Here is an 18,836-nt window from a genome sequence, read left to right on the forward strand (position 1 = left end):
AAGTCTAATGGGCTGTGAAATTAGTTTTTATCTCTGCACACAATATGGCTACAGAACAATTCTGGACTATCAAGTCTCCCTAAAGGCCGGGTTTGGAAAATGCATTTTCACTCTAAATTACAGTGCAGCCATTACAAAATACCCAGCTCCTAAGAACTTGCATACGCACAGTGAAGAACGTGCGTAGGCTTCAGTAGCAGAAGCTTGTCTTCTCATTTGATTGGAGGATATTTTTGTCCGGCATACACAAGTGGACACAGGTGTCTGCATGAATACCCATTCACCTGTGCTCCTCTAGTCAAATTCAGTCAAGACATTTGTGGTTTGATTGAACCACAAAGGGACTGTGTGATGGATGGAAGATGAGACGTGCACTGACCTGTCACTTCAATCCCCTCCCGCTTCTACACTTAGACCCTTTCTTTCCTGACCCCCTGCCTGTGCAGTCTGTTCTCCCTGTGCTGCATCTGACATCCACAGTCCTGTCTTCATTCCAGCCTCCTGTTCCTCATCCACACACATTGCCTGTCACTTCCCTCCAATCCTAACTTAGCTAACTTCCCAAGCACCAACAGCAGGCCTTTCTCTATCCCGTCTGCATGCCAATCCTGATTATGAAAATGTCTACACTACTACAAACTGGTGTATATATACACCAGTTTTTATACATGCACATATATATATAAAAAAAAAAATTTTTTGTTTTTACACCTTAGGGTGCTACTTGCTTCAGCGTGAAAATATTACTTGAAGCCTGCCACATATAATGTGTTGAATAAGAGAGAAGACGCCCCGGAGCCCAGTAATCCAAACTGATACATCCACTCAGACGACTCACATATATCCATCTACACAGACAAGGGAGAAATAATCCTCTGTCTCATCTCATCAGTCTCTATCCTGATTAAATGACAATGTATCTGCATCAGTGTCATCACTTTCTCTGTGTTTGATTGTTGAGTTGTTCCAAGGTCAGGCAATGGGAGCTTTACTTTTAACAAATTTAATTGAATCAATAGGCAATTACTTAGGGATGCAGCAGTGTTAGAGAAGGGAAGTAATGGGCCCAAAGCTTCAGCACAGTTTGGGTGTATGAGCGAGTGCATAGTTCACCTGATTGTTGTGTATGAAACCAAAATGGATTGGCAGAACAACAAACTGAGTATAAACTTGTCATGGTCCTGGGTTTGAGTTTTTATGGACTCTTACTTCTGACTTCAAGTTCTTTTGTATTTTGAGCCTTAGTTCTTTGTTTCAGTTCCTGCTTATTGGCGTTGGCCGAGTGCCTTGTCTTTAGATTACCTTACCCTGGTCTCATCATCCTGATTACAGTCAGCTGTGTCTTGTTAACCAGGCGTTAACAAGCGGCATCTTGTTGTGGCATCTCTGTTGTCTCCCCATTGTGCTCCATGATAGTGTTTGGGTTTTTTTTCTACTCTCATTGTTTTGTAGACTCATCATACATCTAATTAGAAGTTTGTTTTCTGTTACTCAGTCCTGTTTTGGAGTCAAGCCTTAGTGTCCATTTTCCTATAAAACATTGCAAACTATCCAAAATCAAAACTGAAATGTGAGCTGCAGTTGAAGGTTGCAGCAGGATCTCACTGACAAAGAAGTTTTGCAGTTCGGACTTGAGGTTAAATTGAGTCCGAAGTCAACAAAATTCAACACTCGTGTCTGAGAAACTGGGGGTGACATTGCTGGTATCACAAACTGAAGAAGGGGGTGGCTTAATTATTATTCTTTTTAATGCACCACTTTCCTAAGTAAGACATCTCAGTCATACTGGATGCACGTGAACCTCTACGTGTAGGTGTACTTAAAAGTTGCTCACTCTGTAACCTCAAGCTGTGATTTCTACATTTGCTGAGGACATTTTACATTCAGGGAGGCGTTGAATTGAAAAGCTTGATTCAGGTCTGAAAACTGTCATGTTGAAAGGACTGGTTTATTTTGACATGAGAGTGATCAAGTAGCTGAGTGTGCTTAAAGACCGGTGTTCAAATAGGTATTTGCAAAACCTACAAATGTCTATAATCTCTACACTACCTACAGCTTTTAAAAAAGGTATAGGTAGGGGGTCAGGGTTAGGGTATTTGATTTATCAAGTTTAGTATTGGTACATAAAGGAAGAATGTGAGAATCTGCACTGATGTGTTGACAGGTGAAAATTGGTCCAGTAGTAAACTGTTCAAAATATTGATTGTTATTTTTTTGTTTAAAGTGGACTCTTTTCTGTTTTGAAGTGTTTCTTTGTCCCTTCTGAGGGAAATATGATGCCATAGATCCAATCATACTCCAAAGCAGGACATTTTAAAACCAAATTTAGTGTAAGCTGTAGAAATCTAGAAAATCAACGAAAACAAAAGGAAGAGAGTATGTCTATTGTCAAAGTCTGCACCACCTAAAAAAAAGAAAAGAAAAAAGCAATGAATGCTAACTGTTGATTTCACATGGGATTTAAACCCCATGGTCCTGGCTGCTTTCAGCTGCTCCCTTATTCACAAGGGGTCACTTCAGTGGGCACCTGTTAGCTCCACAATGTTTACTTTGGCAGATTTTTATGCCAGATGCCTTTTGTGATGCAACTCCAAAAGGATTTGTGTCCCACTGTAAAAATGTAAAAGTAGAGAAAATTCTAACTACTAAGTTGGCACGATTCAATAGCATTCTGTTTTATCAGCTTTGTTATTGTTGGCTTCACTAAGATTAAGTTCTGGTGACTTCTTTTTCAGTTAATTATAATATGGGGTAACAAGAAAATCAAGTTGTTGTATAGTCAACAACAACAGTAACAAATTGTGAAAAATGTAAAAATCTATTGGATCATGATGCTTTGATAGTTTGTGTTTTCTCAAATTTACATTTACAGTATAAATCAAAATCCTCCACTTAATCCAGTCCACATTTGTTTGGCTCGATTTCATTTGTAATCTTAAAGTCTCACACTGCAGCTTTAAGCTTTAACTTGGGGAGCATTTCTTTAAATCTACCATAGATTACCAAGGTCCTGGATATATTTTTTTCCTAAAACCTACATGTAATTTACTGCACGGTAAATGCTTACTTACAATTTTATCTGCAACAAAAATGACAGCTATATAAAAAAGTTATCATCTGATGGCTCACACTGTGGGGCCAAACAGGAGTCCATGCTGCCACACTGCTACACTAACACTATCAGAAATAGGTCTAGGTGTTACACCAGCGCCAGCGAGCAGGAAGTGCCTTACAGGGTCCAATCTTAGTGCCATCTCCCAAATGTTCCAATAACTAACAATTTTCACCACTTTGCTTTCCAGTCAGCTGCAAAATTATAGATTACAGATTTGCTCAGAGTGAAGAGAGGGAAGTGGATCACTGGAGGGGAGAAAGATTGAAGGAAGGAGGTGAAGGATAGGAGAGACACAGTCATGGATAGGGAGAGCTCAGAAACTGAAAACATCTCGGGCCATCGGTAGTTTGAAGATAAACTGAAATAGAGTATGGACCTCTGAATGACAGCAGGGAATGATGAGAAATGGCATATGCTAAATGAGGCTTAAATGCCTCAGGTATCCCCTGAGAGGCTTTTAATAATGCTCAGGCATTGTGACACTCGGCTGGCCCAAGCACATCCTTTCCATAATGAAGAGAATATGCTAATAGCTGACTCATCTGCTGGAGGAAAAATTAAGGAAAGCAAACAACACCTTTGGTGCCCTCTGTTTATTGAGACGATGGACAAGCGAGATGACAAAGTGAGAAAGTAGCGAGGCAGTTTGGAGGGAAGCGACTCTGCAGAAAACTAACAGTTGTCCCGTTCAAAATGAGGCCAAAGTTATCCATTTAGATGCAGCTAGCTTCATTTTTGCAGTTTCACTTTTTGCAACACAACAACATTGAGAACAAAATTCTGGACTGAAAGCCAATAAAGTAGATGAACAGAGATAGGATTGTGTGCAATACCCGTTTCTAATTGAAACTGCTCTGCGTGAATGTTTTCAGTACAGCCAGGATGGCAGAGAAGTTAACCTAAATGCGCAGATCAATAGTCTAAATAATAAATGCTTACACTGGCACAACTGTGAGAGCTCAAGTGAAAGACTTGCAGGACAGAAAGAATGTCTGATGCCAAGTCCACACTTCAACTCCAGGAGATAAAATAGATAAAATAAGGGGTCAAAGCATTGAGAGAACCTGCTAGGAGCAGCACACATAAGCTTTGCAGTAATCCCAAGGCACATGTACTTTTCATTTTTCTCCTGACACTTCAGCATGTGCATATAGATGAACAAGAGTATCTGCACCTCGGCAGGAGGACCCACACACAAATGTTTTGCCTGATGAGCAATATGTGCACGCACGTAGGGTAGAAGTAAAGATAGAATTGATATGGATCATATGCTAATATGGCTGAGAGGCTAAAAGTGAGATTGAGCACATTTCTAGCATGTTTCATTGCTATAGCAACAGCCTTTGTACTTGTGGAGGGAAGTGGGTGGCAGAAAAAAGAGCAAGAGTGAGAGTGAGAGGAGTGACAGAGAGAGAAAGAGAGAGACTTTGGCTTGCTTCTCTCTCTTGGCGAGGTTCTACCAATCCAGCTCTATGCCAACTCAAGACCCTGGGGCTTTAGACAGCCAAGGTCACTGAAGAGGAAAAATGAACAACTGCTGAACGTGTTTCTGCGTACTTCTAATCCAAGAGAGGCAATAAAGGGCAGTTCCAGCTCACACAGGCAGAGGGAGCCACTACATGTGCCTAATCATGCCCTACTAGATCCAGCTACACATGAGCAGGAGGATCATATTGTTTCAAAAATACCCTTGAAGGGTCACGATCAAAGACGCATAAACAAAACAGCCATTAAATCCTTACTGTCTTCATACAGAAGGCATTGTTGAAAGAATCCAAGCTTTACAGAGTGAACGCTAAACCAGCAACTCCCGTCTTTACATTTTTACATCAGCTTTACATCACAGCCTCAATGACATTCCTTCATGACTATTGTCCCAGTAGTACTGCTCTGATGGGAATTACTATAGTATATATACAGCTTAGCACATAAATAAAGTGCAATATTAGTTCATATTAAATTATCATTTGCCTACAGCCAAGTTTCAAACCCAAATCTGTGAAGGACAACCTTGAATGCCGAAAATCGGAGCGTCTGTTTGCGTTCAGGGTGAGAGAAGCCTGAGGACCCCCAGAGGTAGGAGGGTGAATATGAAATTAGCTATGTTTATTAAAAGTCCCCTTGTTTCATAGAACCACAATTTAGCAGTCAGTCTTCCACATAAGCTCACCCCCCCCACCCCCCACGCTACTCTCTTCACATGTCCTTTCAAAGACTTGTGAGACGGCTCTAAAGGCTTTGGTGCCTTGTGTAAAGCTGGCTGTTACGGCTGCTGAAATCAGCGATGCCTGCTATTTTTAGGATATGTGAAATCTATCTGTAGCACTCCAATCATGAAAAAATTCGCATGGGTGTGTGCCATTCTCTCTCTCTCACACACACACACACACACACACACACACACACACACACACACACACACACACACACACACACACACACACACCATAGATAAGCAGTTACACAACAGACATAACAAATACGAGGAATTGAGCCAATTTAGAGATAACAAGAGATAACAATAGATATCTATCTATCTATATATACACACACACACACATATATATATACATACACACACACACACATATGTATATATATATATATCATTGCTACATGAGGTGTTGAATTTCTGTGACTGTTTTGTCAGATTTGTGCTTGAGTAAAAGAAAGCTTTTTCAAGAATCAGAAAGTAGGTCAGTCAAAAAAAGAGTTGTGTGGATGATGAAACTTAGGTGCTTCTGGCCTGGTACAGGTAACTAACTGACTGAGGGCTCAGAGAGTACTGGTGTCCTTTGAAATGTAAAAGCATTTAAGAACATTTATATTTAACACTAAAAATAGTTACACTGAGAGAAATTGGACCATTTAACTGCTCCAATTTGTGCATTGCAGGGCTTTTCTATATTCAATTTTAAAAGGAGCCTTTGAAATTCTGTAAAAAGAAATCTTACTGAATTCCATTTCTTGCAAATATCTGCTGACTATACATTTGTACATAGTGAAATGATGAATCAGTTTTCAAATTTTTTTGAAAACTTTGAATGTCCTTCAAGGAGCCTGGAGAACTCCTTAAATGACAGGGAAATCCTCCCAAGAGAGTTCAGGCTGTAACAGGCTCAAAACTTTTGCACAGTACTATAAAAATTGAATGGGACTGTGTTGCTCAGTGATATTTTTTTTTCCAAATATTGCTAACAAATCTTCTGCATTTGTTCTTAAGTTTATAAAAATGATTGTAAGGCCTTTAATTATAATTTGGAGTACTTTTGGATACTTAAAAAAATAAGATGATGTGCATCAACCATTTGGAGAAAGCTGTTCCCTGTTACAACATGATCATAAATATCTGTACAGTCCAAAACCTACAAGAAATGTGTTTGTGAGTCTGATGAGGAATTACTAGACTTGCTTGGACAGAGTGGAGACAACTCCAGAGTTTTACTGAAAAAAACTATAGCTACCAAATCTCCGGCACCATACACTGAATGTTGAGCATGAATACTCAGATAAAATGCAAACATCACTCCTAGATGTCTAGATGACAGCGTTTTAACATAGCATTGCAACAGAGTGCATCGTGGTCCATTTGTGCCCTTTTCCACATATTCATCTTTGTATCCACACTCACTTTCAACTAACCCTAACCACGTTCTTGCCAGAGTGTGCATAACTTGTTACAAGCAGTCGCACAACCTCCTGATAAACACACGCAAGCCTAAAGCACGATGCAGGGCAAAGATAACGCCGTAATTTAAGTAAGAGGAAGACGAGATGATGAAGCTGTGTGAGGCCAGCTGGAATGTGATGAAACTGATATGGCATCAGGGAGACTCAAACCAGGGGAAATCAAGCGAGGGCAGAAAGCATGGAGAAACGAAGGGAGGAGGAGCCGTGGCCAACAAGTAGAAAATCCTCTCATTAATAAAATCCACTGATGAAATTAGAACATGTAATCAGTCACATACACCTCCACACACGCGTGCGCTTCATTTCTTATCTCCCTATCTTCGCCACTAAAAATATTATGTAGTGCATGTCTTTGATTATAAATCTTCTATTCACGAGCAGACACAGATCATATCAAGAAAGAGAACGTCATCATTATTTAAAGCTCACTGAGACACTTTTAGATTTTAGTTGGGGAAAGGTCATCATTTCTGACTGCAGTATGGAATATGCAAACCTGTTTTCATGCTCTTCAGGTTTAAAGCTAAAAGTGATTCATCGCTAAATGAAAGCATACAACAACTTTGTTTTTAGTCAGACATTTGGTTTATTTGAAATGTTTATTAAAATGTTCCATGACAGAAATGTCTGCACCGCACAAAGACACCTTCAACAAACTATAAAAATACATTTAAAAATAGCACCTTTTCTCTGGTAAGTAAACAAGCAGGCATTAACAGTAACACAACTCCCCACAAATAATGATAAAAACAGTATGTACAAAATATTGGCAGAATATTGCGCTTGATTCTTCATATTTAACAGATACGATAAAACTATATTCGTAATAATAGTCAAATATATTTGTGCTTGCATAGTTATTTTCATGGAGAGAAGTGCGAGGGGTTATTTGAGGAATCTGTGGGCTGTAGTTTTATTTAACGGTTGCATGGATAACATTAGAAAACTGAAGAAGTAACGTTTGGATCAGCTCTTAAGATGCGCCGCAGGTGAAGACAGGAAATCACCGTTTCTGAAAGCCTGGTGTGAAGGCTGAGGCTAGTTGTATACATTTCATGTTATTTCTTTGTTTTTCAGGGTGTATGTGTTTACATCACGCTATTTCACCTAAATACTCTGTGCTGTTAACATGTAACATATGACGCCATTATCCTTTAATCCTTTAAAGCCATGTTTGATTCATGGGTTTTCAGTCTTCCACGTCATCACTGTGATTTTTTTTCTCCCAAAAACTTGACAAATATGAGTTAAGTTAAAACTCATATATGCAAATCAATATTTATTTTTCATTTTTGTCATTCCATTTTTGGGGGTTTTTTAACTGCTAACTCTAAATTGCCCATAGGTGTGAATGTGGATGTGAATGGTCTGTCTCTATATGTTGGCCCTGCGACAGACTGGTGACCTGTCCAGGGTGTACCCTGCCCCTCTCACCCTATGATAGCTGGGATAGGCTCCGGCCCCCTCGCGACCCTGACAAGGATAAGCGGAAGAGAATGGATGGATGGATTTTCAAAAAACTTTGAATATTTTGGCAATTATTTCAAAGTTTAGGCTTTAAGAGTTTAAAGGCATTTTTTTTTAACTACAACCTGTTCATGGTTTTAGTGTTTTAAATCAGTTCACAAAAAATATTGTTACTTTGCGCAGGTAACGCCTTTTGTTTCCAGAACCTACACTGGTGTCAACTTTTTCTTATTTGCTAAATAGCACAGAGCCAGTTAAACAGTGTGTACATAGATGGAAATAGAGTACAACTACACCTGCACCTTATTACACAGCATTGTGTAGTTACCATTAGAGTGAAGTTCATAACAGATGCTGTTTGTCCTGTCGTCTAAAACAAAGTCATTCAGCGTTGCAAAGAAAAATTACATATAGCTTTTTTCCCCTTGTTTTTATTTTGCTTAAATAACGTCATTTATTCCTGTGTATTTTCTCTAAGTTTGAAATGAACTGTGCCTTTTTAGCATTGTATTATAGCGAGAGAGAGACACAATGTTTGCCAATATGTTTACCGTTTACGATCCTCTATTTTTGGTCCTTTTGTGTTTCTATGAAAAGAGCTTGTAAAGGATTGCAGTTTGAAATTTAACACCAGAAAAACAAAATCAGAACAAAAAAACAAAACAAACAAAAAAACTAACTTAATGTGAAATATTTAGCAATTTCTTTCAGGTAATAAGTGAAACTGCAAGCATCTTGCAAATGATGAATAATGATTGCAACCTGCAAACAACAGCCTCCCTCAAACAACCTGCAAGTTACTGAAACATACTGAGCTTCACCAAATTGGTAACCTTCCTAAGCAGCAAGATGTTATTCCACTGTACGATGAGTTTGGCAGTTTAGTATCAATACTGTAGCAGCGTTCCACAAGAACTGCACTCAATACTGTGGTATGGTGGAATCGTTAAACTGAGATGTGTTAAAGTCAGGTAAACAAGCAAAAGAAAAAACAGACCTATGAGGCATTGCGGTCTCCCTTTTTAGCAGGGTAAAGTTTGGTTAGGTTAAAAAAACAAAACAACAATAAATAAACAAAAATAAAACCACTGACATTTGACATCATAGTGATCTACAAAAGCCTACCATCCTGTGGCGGAGGACAAGTGGGCCACAATCATCGCGCTCTCTTAAAGGGAGGAGAACCTGCACAAAAGATCAACTGTTAGCCTGCTTGCATTATATACTGGACTTAAACTAGTGTGTCTGTGTCTTGCTTCTATTTGTACCATCAGCCTCCCCAAGACAGGTCTCTTCACACTCCTCCAGGTGAAGGAAACGGTTGTCATTTCCTTCACAGCCGCTGTAGATGAAGGGCCTGCAGGCTTGAGCCTGTCTGTTAAAATACCAGCGCATAGTGTACTTTCCACAGCTTCCCTCATCCATGGGCAGCAAGCACGGGTCTGCTGGAGCTGCAGAACACATGCATACATGTAAAACTTGTGCATATATATATAGACACAAAGAAAACAAGACCAAGGCAGCCCAGGCAAACATGATCAGTGGGAATAAGAAGCAGCAGGAAACAAGATCATGAGATTGTCAAGCCAATCTATTTATTTCAACACTTCTTGTTTCCAAAGCAACATATTAACACTTCTTTGTTTTTGCCTTATTTTGTTGGATGCATGCTTGTCTTAAATAATACTGTATGACACCCTTAAAAAAAACTAAAAACAGACAACAGCAGAGCAGCCAATGCACCCAGAGACATACACAGAGAGACAGACACCAGATGGCCAGTAGTAAGGATGAATAAATCCCCAAACAGGATGACGAATGAGCTGGTTTACCTTCCCCTTTGACTCTCCTCTTGGACCTGACTGTTCTGGACTTGACTGCTTTCAGATGTGTAACTTTGACTGCTTCCTGACCATCAGCTGTTGCCTGATCGTCAGCACTTGCTGATTTGTTAGGTTCAACTCTGACTGTTTTCTCAGATTTCTTTCTGTCAACCTCACCTGTCGACGCACACACAGACACACCAAAGAAACACAGCAAACAGCACAGACAAGGTCAACAGAAAATTTCTAAACACAATGGTAACAATGATAATGGGGGACAAAGACTGAACAATCCATGTTGTCAACATGACAGGTCACAGGCTCTGGATGGTGTGGGTTTGTAGTAGGCTGTGTGATAAATACTCAAGGGCAATAGAGTCTCATTATGATGAAATAAAAACAAATTGAAAAGCAGGCACATAAGATAAGCTGCTTCACCAGCACAAACTCAATTATGGCTTCAAAGCATAAATTTGGCATGCCTTTTTGGGTTTAACACGTGAAACAGAAAATTGTGTAGCACATATAATACATTTGGCAAAAGTCAGGGTCATAGTTACTGACTAAAAGTGACTTTTTCATAAGTATAATGACAGCCACTATAGTCAAATGAAGATTATTAAATCCCCCTGCGGTCATTTTTATTTGGTGGCGTGGAAGCAGTGCCGTAGCTCCGCAAACGCACATAACGCACACTGCGTAGGGCACCAAATGGCCGGTAGGGCACCAAAAAAATCAGGGTCGTAAAAAAAAAAGTAAACCATATTAATACTATAAATATCATATGCATTAATATGGTTAAACAATACAAAAGCAACATAAAACAATTTTCCCGAGAAAAGGGGTGAATCTGCTTTGTGCCCTGTCTCCAGTCTCCTCCTGGTGCCCCCCCACTCCCAGTGGTCTGTTCTATAATTGGTAAACACCTGTTTGAACATGGCCTCGAAACGGCAACAGGAGTCGGGAGCGGAGAAAAGAAAGAAGAAGAGGAAGCGTGATGAAACTCAGGCGTCGCTTGCCGGTAAGGCAATGTTTAAATAATAATAATAAAAAAAGTTCATTATTGTAGCCCTTGCTTGCACGCTCATGTCCGTCAACTCTGTGATAGCTCCTGTTAGCAGTGTTCATACTGTGTTAACAAATGTTGCAAATGATTGATGTTGGGTAGTTTGTTTACGTTGTGGATATGAATATAGAATGGACTACTAAAAGCAACTCATCATGGTCACTCAATTGACGGTTTTCAGATAACGTTAGCAATCGTGACTCACGATTGCTAACGTTATCGTGATTCGTGAGACTAGTATTTCCCTCCTCAGGTTGCTAGCTGGCTAACGTCATGCATGCTACTGATTAACCTTAACTTTGGGATAGGTCAGTGATGCAGTCAAGTATTATTATCAGATTAGACAAGATTACTTTGTATGTTGCTGCATTTCAGGATATCTATAAAGACGCATATCTTATTTATGCCATTGACGTCTGAACACATAAATAGTTCTCGTCTTTCTTTAGGTTCATAGATCAAGGGCGACATCTGTTGGTGAAACTGTAATATGAAACCTATATCTTCCAGTAATATAGATTTCCTACTTGCGCATTTATATCAAATTATGTACAGCATGTTTATATTGCCATTTGCCATTATGAAAATCTATACATGTAAAATATAGTTAGTAATTTTTAAATGTACCAGTGACTTACTTAATTTATTAGTCTTATAATGCAATCTTTCGTAGGCCTACTGTAGATTCAAAATTGTATTTCTGTAAAATCCCTGAATATTTTCTCTTGTATGCAGGGTCAATGCTTAAATATGTTCAAGGAGGATCTCAAGGACAGGATGAACCATCCAGTAGTAGTGCCATCCCTGGACATCAACCACCAGCCATTGTAGACCCTGCAACAATCCCTAGCCAAGAAGAACAAGAACCATCAACCACCAGTTCAGGTACAGTTCCATACACAAGTACCACTGAGAGTCCTGTCACTGAGAGACTATCAGAAAGTGACACTGTGGAGACATGTGTGCCCCCTTCAACCGATCCTGCTCTTTGGCCAGCTCACATTGTAGATGCTGATCGTGTTGAAATTGTGCGGAGAGGTCCTTTTAATGTCAGCTCTGATTTTAATTTTCCAAAGGGGCCTGATGGAAGAGCATTTCACACTAGCCTTAAGTTCAAAATTCTTCCCAATGGAGAAAAGGTTCACCGGAGCTGGTTAGTGTACTCACCGCAGAACAATGCTGTGTTCTGCTTTGCATGTAAGCTTTTCAGTGTGAAGGATATAAAGCTGAGTACAGAGGGCTTCAGTGACTGGTCGAACATCAACATCCGTTTGAGGGGTCATGAGTGTAGCCAAGACCACATACAGTGCATGCTTAAGTGGAGAGAACTGGACACACGGCTAAAGAAAAGCATGGCAATAGATCAACAGGAGTTGACCTTACTAGAGGCAGAAAGGAAAAAGTGGCGAGAGATTCTCAAACGATTACTCTCAATAACTCTCTCACTGGCTTCCAGAAATTTGTCTTTTAGGGGCTCTTCTGACTGTCTTTATGAGCCGGACAATGGCAACTTCTTGAAGGAAGTAGAGCTTATGGCAACATATGACCTTGTAATGGCAAATCACTTGGCCAACATAAAAGATGAAGGTTCCCACACACATTACCTCAGCCCTGAGACACAGAACGAACTAATTCAGATTATCTCTTCAGAAACATTCCGCGCCATTGTGAAGCAAATCCAGTTGGCAAAATACTTCTCCATCATTCTTGACTGTACTCCAGATGTGAGTCACACTGAACAAATGTCAGTCATAGTACGCATTGTTTGTTTCCAAGCACAACCAGATATTAAAGAATACTTTCTTGGCTATATAAATGTGGAGCAAACAACTGGCCTTAACCTGTCCAATGTTGTCCTTGACAAGTTGAAGGAGCTTGGCATTCCATTTGAAAACTGTCGAGGACAGGCCTATGACAATGGGGCCAACATGAAGGGGAAGAAGCAAGGTGTTCAGGCCAGACTGCTACAATTAAACCCGAGAGCATTGTTTGTGCCTTGTGGAGCTCACACGATGAATCTGGTCATAGCTGATGCTGCCAAGTCCTCTCCAGATGCAACTGGCTACTTTGGGTATTTGCAGAAGTTGTTCAATTTCTTTTCCAGTGCCACCCAGCGATGGGCCATTTTAACAAAACATGTGAAATTGACACTTAAATCTTGGAGTGACGTTAGATGGGAAAGCAGGCTTCAAAGTGTAACTGCTGTCCGGAGTCAGACAAAAGAAGTGAGGGATGCTCTCCTGGAGGCCAGAGAAGCTGTAAGTGATGCAGTCGCAAAGGTGGAGGCTCAAGTGCTTGCTGAGGAAGTAGCCTCATTTCGATTTTTGATTTGCTCCATCGTGTGGTGTGAACTTCTTACAATCACAAACCAGGTGAACAAGTTACTACAGTCCAGCTCCATGCAGCTCGATGTTGCTGTCAGGCTCATTGACACTGCCAAAAGTAACCTCTCTAAATACAGACAGTCTGGGTTTGATGAGGCTGTGTCAGCTGCCAAAGAACTCTGTGAGGCCCTGAACATAGAACCACAGTTGAAGGAGAAAAGGCTCAGGAGCACAAAAAGGCAGTTTGCATATGAAGCTGTTGATGAGCCCCTCCATGATGCCCTTAAAAAGCTTGAGGTCACATTTTTCAATTGTGTTGTGGACTCTGCTTTAATCTCCCTACAGGAGAGGTTTGAGACCATGAATCAAGTGAAGGAGAAATATGGAGTGCTGCTTAATTTCAGCAAAGTGAATGGGATGTCCAAGGAGGATTTAAAAAAACACTGCACTGAAGTACAGAAGACACTGACAGATAAGGGAGTAGCTGACATTGATGGACCTGAGATGATGCAGGAAATCATCAACCTTCCTCAGCTGCCACCACAGACGTCTGCTTTGGAAATGCTGTCATTTTTACATGACAATCAGCTTCAAGAGGTATATCCCAATCTGTGGATTGCTCTGCGTATTGCACTGACCCTGCCTGTCACAGTTGCCTCTGCTGAGCGAAGCTTTTCAAAGCTCAAACTCGTTCATCAATGGGGGCAGGAACGTTTAAGTGGTCTGGCTGTTATCAGCATCAATGGTGACGTGGCTCAGAAGCTATCATATGATGACCTTATAGCTGATTTTGCAACCAGAAAATGCAGGTGTGTGCCTCTCTAGGCCCTAGAGAGGCACACCACGCCTGCATTTTCTGGTTGTCAGAGTATGCCCTAGAGTCTAGGGCATACTCTGACAACGAATTGTAAAAATGTTTAACATAGTTACTTAAGGAATGTGGCTTTTGTGTTCAAATTCTTATTTTTCTTATTTAAGTTTCTTATTTAAATTCTATTGTGAAACTATTTGTAAATATATTAATAATAATACTATTATATTATATATATTATTTTTTTATAAAAAAAATTACACATTATTGCCAGGCTCTTTGTTCTTGTTCCAATGTTCAATTTTTGTTTCAGTATTTATTTGTAACAGTATTTTTAACCTCCTTTAACCTTATTTATTTGTTTAACTGTCATGTTTGTTGTTATTTAATTAAACAAATTCCACTGAGAAATTCAAAAGTATTAATGTTTTGTTTTGTTTTTTTCAGTGGCGGGGGGGGGGGGCACCATAAAGCATTTGTGCTTAGGGCACCCAAATGGCTAGCAACGGCCCTGCGTGGAAGCATAAGGTGCGGAGCACAGCATCAGGGGTTCCTTAAAGGGGATTTATACTTTTGTGCTAATCTCCTGCACTGTAGATATGTCGTAGACCAAAACTTTCTGAATGCCAACTCTATAACCTGATCTGTACCTCACAGTAACTACTGTGACAAAATGGCACTGTCAATGCAGCTACACAATGATGTCAGCTACTCCCCTCATAGCAAAATTGGTATGGCCTGGATCAGGCCCACACAATGTGCTTACACATGGCCCACATACCGCAAAGAATGACGGCCCTTTGGTGGCCCAGATCTGGTTTGCCAGATGTGGCCCACACATGGGCCAGCACAAGGCCAGTTGCAGACACACTGGTGGTCCTGTGCTGGCCCATGTGTGGGCTACCTCTGGCAAACCTGATCTGGGCCACCAAAGGGCCGTCAGTCTTTGCAGTATGTGGGCCATGTGTAATTTGTGTGCAGCCACGGGCCAGTTGCAGACACACTGCTGGCCCTGTGCTGGCCCAGAACAGTTTCAGCTCTGGCCCCAGATGTCAGCCTAATGTGTACCTTAATCAAGCCATGTAATAACAACATGTGCAACCTGCAAAACAATGCAAAAGTAACATGACAAAACCCTGTTCAAACAGTAAATGGACTGATTCTTATATAGCGCTTTTCTAGTCTCCCGGATTACTCAAAGTGCTCTATAGAACATGCCACATTCTCCCAATCCCACACTTTCTCTAAACCGAGTGCTTCCTAACTACACACTTGGAAAAACAGAAGACCAAAATTACAGCGACTATGCCCAGCGATTTGTGATCTCCTTGCTTTTGAAATGGTTGCTTCAAAGATGGGGACTAAGTCTGTGCGTCAAGACAGTAAAATGATAAAAAGACGGAGTTACACTTGTTTTCTATGTTATAACTTCACTGTTCTGACGGACCAAAAACAGCACAAGTGAGAGTAGCCCACAAACCAGCTGTGCCACATACTTTGAACACTGCTTTCATCAACAGTGGATGCTCTCTGCCAGCAGACCCGTTATCCATGAACTGCCAGCAGACCGCGATAATGCTACCACTGCTGAACTATGATTGCAGCTTTAGTCTAACTAATCTTTACTAGTTTGAGTCAAATTGACAATTACATTAAATGTTTGTCTGATATTACGGTGATTAACTGTGATAAACTGGAAACAGTTGCGAACATGTTGCAATCTGATGTAAATGTCTTGCAGTATACATCCTAAAAGGTATTTATTAAGACGTATTCTGGATCTCTATACCAGTTATGATGATGCAGAATCAAATCACAGCTTAAATTAATGTGCACAGTTTTCTCAGTCTCATGGTTTCTCTTCAGACACAAGTGATGAATTCAAACAGAACACAAACAGTTTAACATGCAAGAAGTAACCAGTTACCACTATTTAATCTGCTGCGCCATTTAACTTTAAGATAATGTCAATGTCAATGTTCAGTGTTCAATGTTCCATGGTCAATTAAATTAAGACAACAAATTTAAAGACACCCTTAGTAGCAAGGGTTTCTAACTACGGGACATGACACACAGGTGCCCCAGTGCATAACTGCAATCCTCCAAGTTGAAATAAAAAGCAGAAGATCTCACTTTTGGAGGCAACTCTTCCAACAGTTTCAAAATTGCCACCCACACACTGGCAGTATGTCTGCTTTCAAGAATTAGACAGTGAGTATTTGCAAACCTTCACCTATCTGTCTGTGAGAGGTTGCAGTAAGTCTGAGTTAGGCCGCTATTGTTTGACAAAACTTTTGAAAACACGTCACCTCCAGTGAGGTGACCTGTGCAATTCTCCTGCAATCTAAACTGGTTGCCACAATTACTTGCAATCGGTCACCAACAACAAAAGAATTCAGTGAAATCATTTGGCAACCACTGACTTTTCCTAGTCACAGAGAGACTGCCATCCTGTTTTTACTATGGTGTAATGGAGGCTTAAAAAACAGACTATGACACTGATTAATTCAGACATAGCATGAGTTGGTGAGATGGGTTTCCAATTGGTTTGCAGGAGCAACTTTAGGCAGAATAGATGCAGTTTAATCACTGTGCTCTCTATGAGGTTTGCCAAGTGAATGCATAGAAAGCTATCAGCTGACACACCATCACTCCATTATATAATGTGGTTATATTCAGTCATGATGGCCAAAAATGTTAATTTATTGCTGAAGCTGAGAAGTTGAAGGATACTGTTCTCTCTTCACCCATGTCTGCGATACTAAAGCATGTTACTTCAGGAAAACACTGGAAATAGTGTAAAACAGAAATTACCATCACTCTGGTTGGCCGAGGGAGACGTGAAGTAGAGCATCTCCTCCAAGGGGTCGTCATAGGATTCGACGGAGTAGACATGCTCGTAGTCTGGGTCATTGGTATTTACTACCATGTGCAGTTCACGGCCTGAAAGAAGAGCAGCATCAAGCAGGATCATCAGAGACATCAATGACAACCTCTAATTTTTTGGACTGAACGAGGCCTGAAAATAACTGACCTCAGTAAAACAAGGCCCATACTCTACCAGTGTATTTTTCTTTATGTAATCAGACGTATATATTATTTTGTCGGTAGAACAGAAATGGAGTTCTCTGTTTTCTTGATGAGAAAACCACCCAAATGCTCAGAGTTCTCCAAATAAAGGACGACCAGTTAAATGTGCTTGTTAGGACAGATACATGGACAGACTGGAAGGAAACACTCACCCTCCTCACCCTTCAGCGCCAATTGTTGCTCTGGTGTAGGCAGAGCCCTGACTGGCGGGTACCGAATGTTCGGACCTGAACCTGGGAGAGCCAGATAGGACAGGGACACCGAGACAGGCACAGGCAGAATTCAGAAAGCAGGAGGGACAGGGAAAATGTTACACAAGGGAGAAAAGGGGGGTTGAAAAAGCAAAATGGTGAAAAAAAAGAGAGGACAGAACATTCTGGTAGTAAAACATAAGCCAACAACAACCCCAAAGTACCAAAAAAAATCATTCCACCATTCCAACACAGACACCAGCTTAAAGGATTCATTGAGTTTTTGCAAGACTTTGTCACTGTAGGAAAAGCTCACAAAAACGGGTTTTAATCCTTTAAGGACTCAAGTCAGTGCTATAAAGACTTGTGTCACTCCAGTCAAAAGTGACTGTAAACTAAAACTATTACAGAGTTGTTCAATATTAAACATGCAGCTATTTCTTAGATAATAATACATCAGCTAAACATGAGGTAAATTTTGTGTTGGCCTCAAACTTGCATACTGTATTTATTAACAGCCTGCCTCACCAACACTTATCTCATGCGGGTGCTGCTTCATAACACTGATGTGGTCTTGCATTGATTAACAGCTTGAGCAACAAACACATTAGTGCAAACTCTGGGAAAGTTTATCAGTGGAGGTTCACATCAGCTTTCATTTGATTCATTTACTTTAGCATATTCCATGTTATTTACTTTTACAGAAATATAATAAATCAGGTATTAAAAATCCCCAAACAGGACAAAAATGAAAGATTTTTTCAAGATTTATCTGAAGAAGCTGAACAAACTTTCAGTAAAATTATTTCGTGAAAACCACTGATATTATTTATACCATCATCTGTTAAAAAAAAAACTTCAGTAAACACCTTGTTGCTCACGGTGGCTTAAGGTGCAGACTTCTAGTATTTTTTTTCCGAGGGACTGAAAAAAATAGTGCACTGATTTCTGCAATGACCAAATTCCAGCAATTTTTATACATTATCTTATTTTGTATCCTATTATCAGAGACTCAAGATCTCCAATTACACTTGGAGAACAAAATTCAAATGTTAAAAAGAGTTTCATGACCAGGTCTGAACCATTTCTTCATTATTTCTTCCTATTTTTATGCAGGAAAAGGTCTGGAAATGATTGCAAGTGTGGCATTTACATTAGGCAGCAGTGGCCACAATGCACCAAATAGCTCCCAATGCAAATAAAAAAGGGCATGCTTGCAAAAACAAAGAAAATCAATCATCCAGCCACTGTTAGGAGTC

General features: G+C 40.2%; 1 protein-coding gene and 1 long non-coding RNA gene across 2 annotated transcripts; one reads left to right on the forward strand and one right to left on the reverse strand.

Annotated features, from left to right (window-relative positions):
• Positions 1 to 7,382: 7,382 nt before the first annotated feature.
• On the reverse strand, positions 7,383 to 17,686 carry LOC146669891 (uncharacterized). Its single transcript, XM_085406539.1, has 5 exons — positions 17,539 to 17,686; positions 17,111 to 17,239; positions 10,105 to 10,272; positions 9,541 to 9,723; positions 7,383 to 9,457 (listed from the first exon to the last, which is right to left on the reverse strand). The coding sequence occupies exons 2-5, from the start codon at positions 17,223 to 17,225 to the stop codon at positions 9,429 to 9,431; spliced, it is 495 nt and encodes a 164-aa protein (XP_085262665.1). The 5' UTR covers positions 17,226 to 17,239; positions 17,539 to 17,686; the 3' UTR covers positions 7,383 to 9,428.
• Positions 10,363 to 14,940, forward strand: LOC146669892 (uncharacterized). The gene is made up of 3 exons (XR_014911744.1): positions 10,363 to 11,116; positions 11,897 to 12,046; positions 13,831 to 14,940. It is a non-coding gene; the product is annotated as an uncharacterized LOC146669892 (long non-coding RNA).
• Positions 17,687 to 18,836: the final 1,150 nt, after the last annotated feature.

Source organism: Rhamphochromis longiceps, linkage group LG5 (assembly GCF_057381845.1).
Source record: "Rhamphochromis longiceps isolate RC_006_pf linkage group LG5, R_longiceps_female_GT1.1, whole genome shotgun sequence".
Taxonomy (NCBI): Eukaryota; Metazoa; Chordata; class Actinopteri; order Cichliformes; family Cichlidae; genus Rhamphochromis; species Rhamphochromis longiceps.

Coding starts and splice junctions, on each gene's coding strand:
- LOC146669891 (XM_085406539.1), bottom strand. CDS start 17,225: ATGGTAGTAAATACCAATGACCCAGACTACGAGCATGTCTACTCCGTC. Junction 10,273..17,110: donor CTCGGCCAACCAGAGTGATG/GTAATTTCTGTT, acceptor GTGCGTCGACAG/GTGAGGTTGACAGAAAGAAA. Junction 9,724..10,104: donor GAGGAGAGTCAAAGGGGAAG/GTAAACCAGCTC, acceptor TGTGTTCTGCAG/CTCCAGCAGACCCGTGCTTG.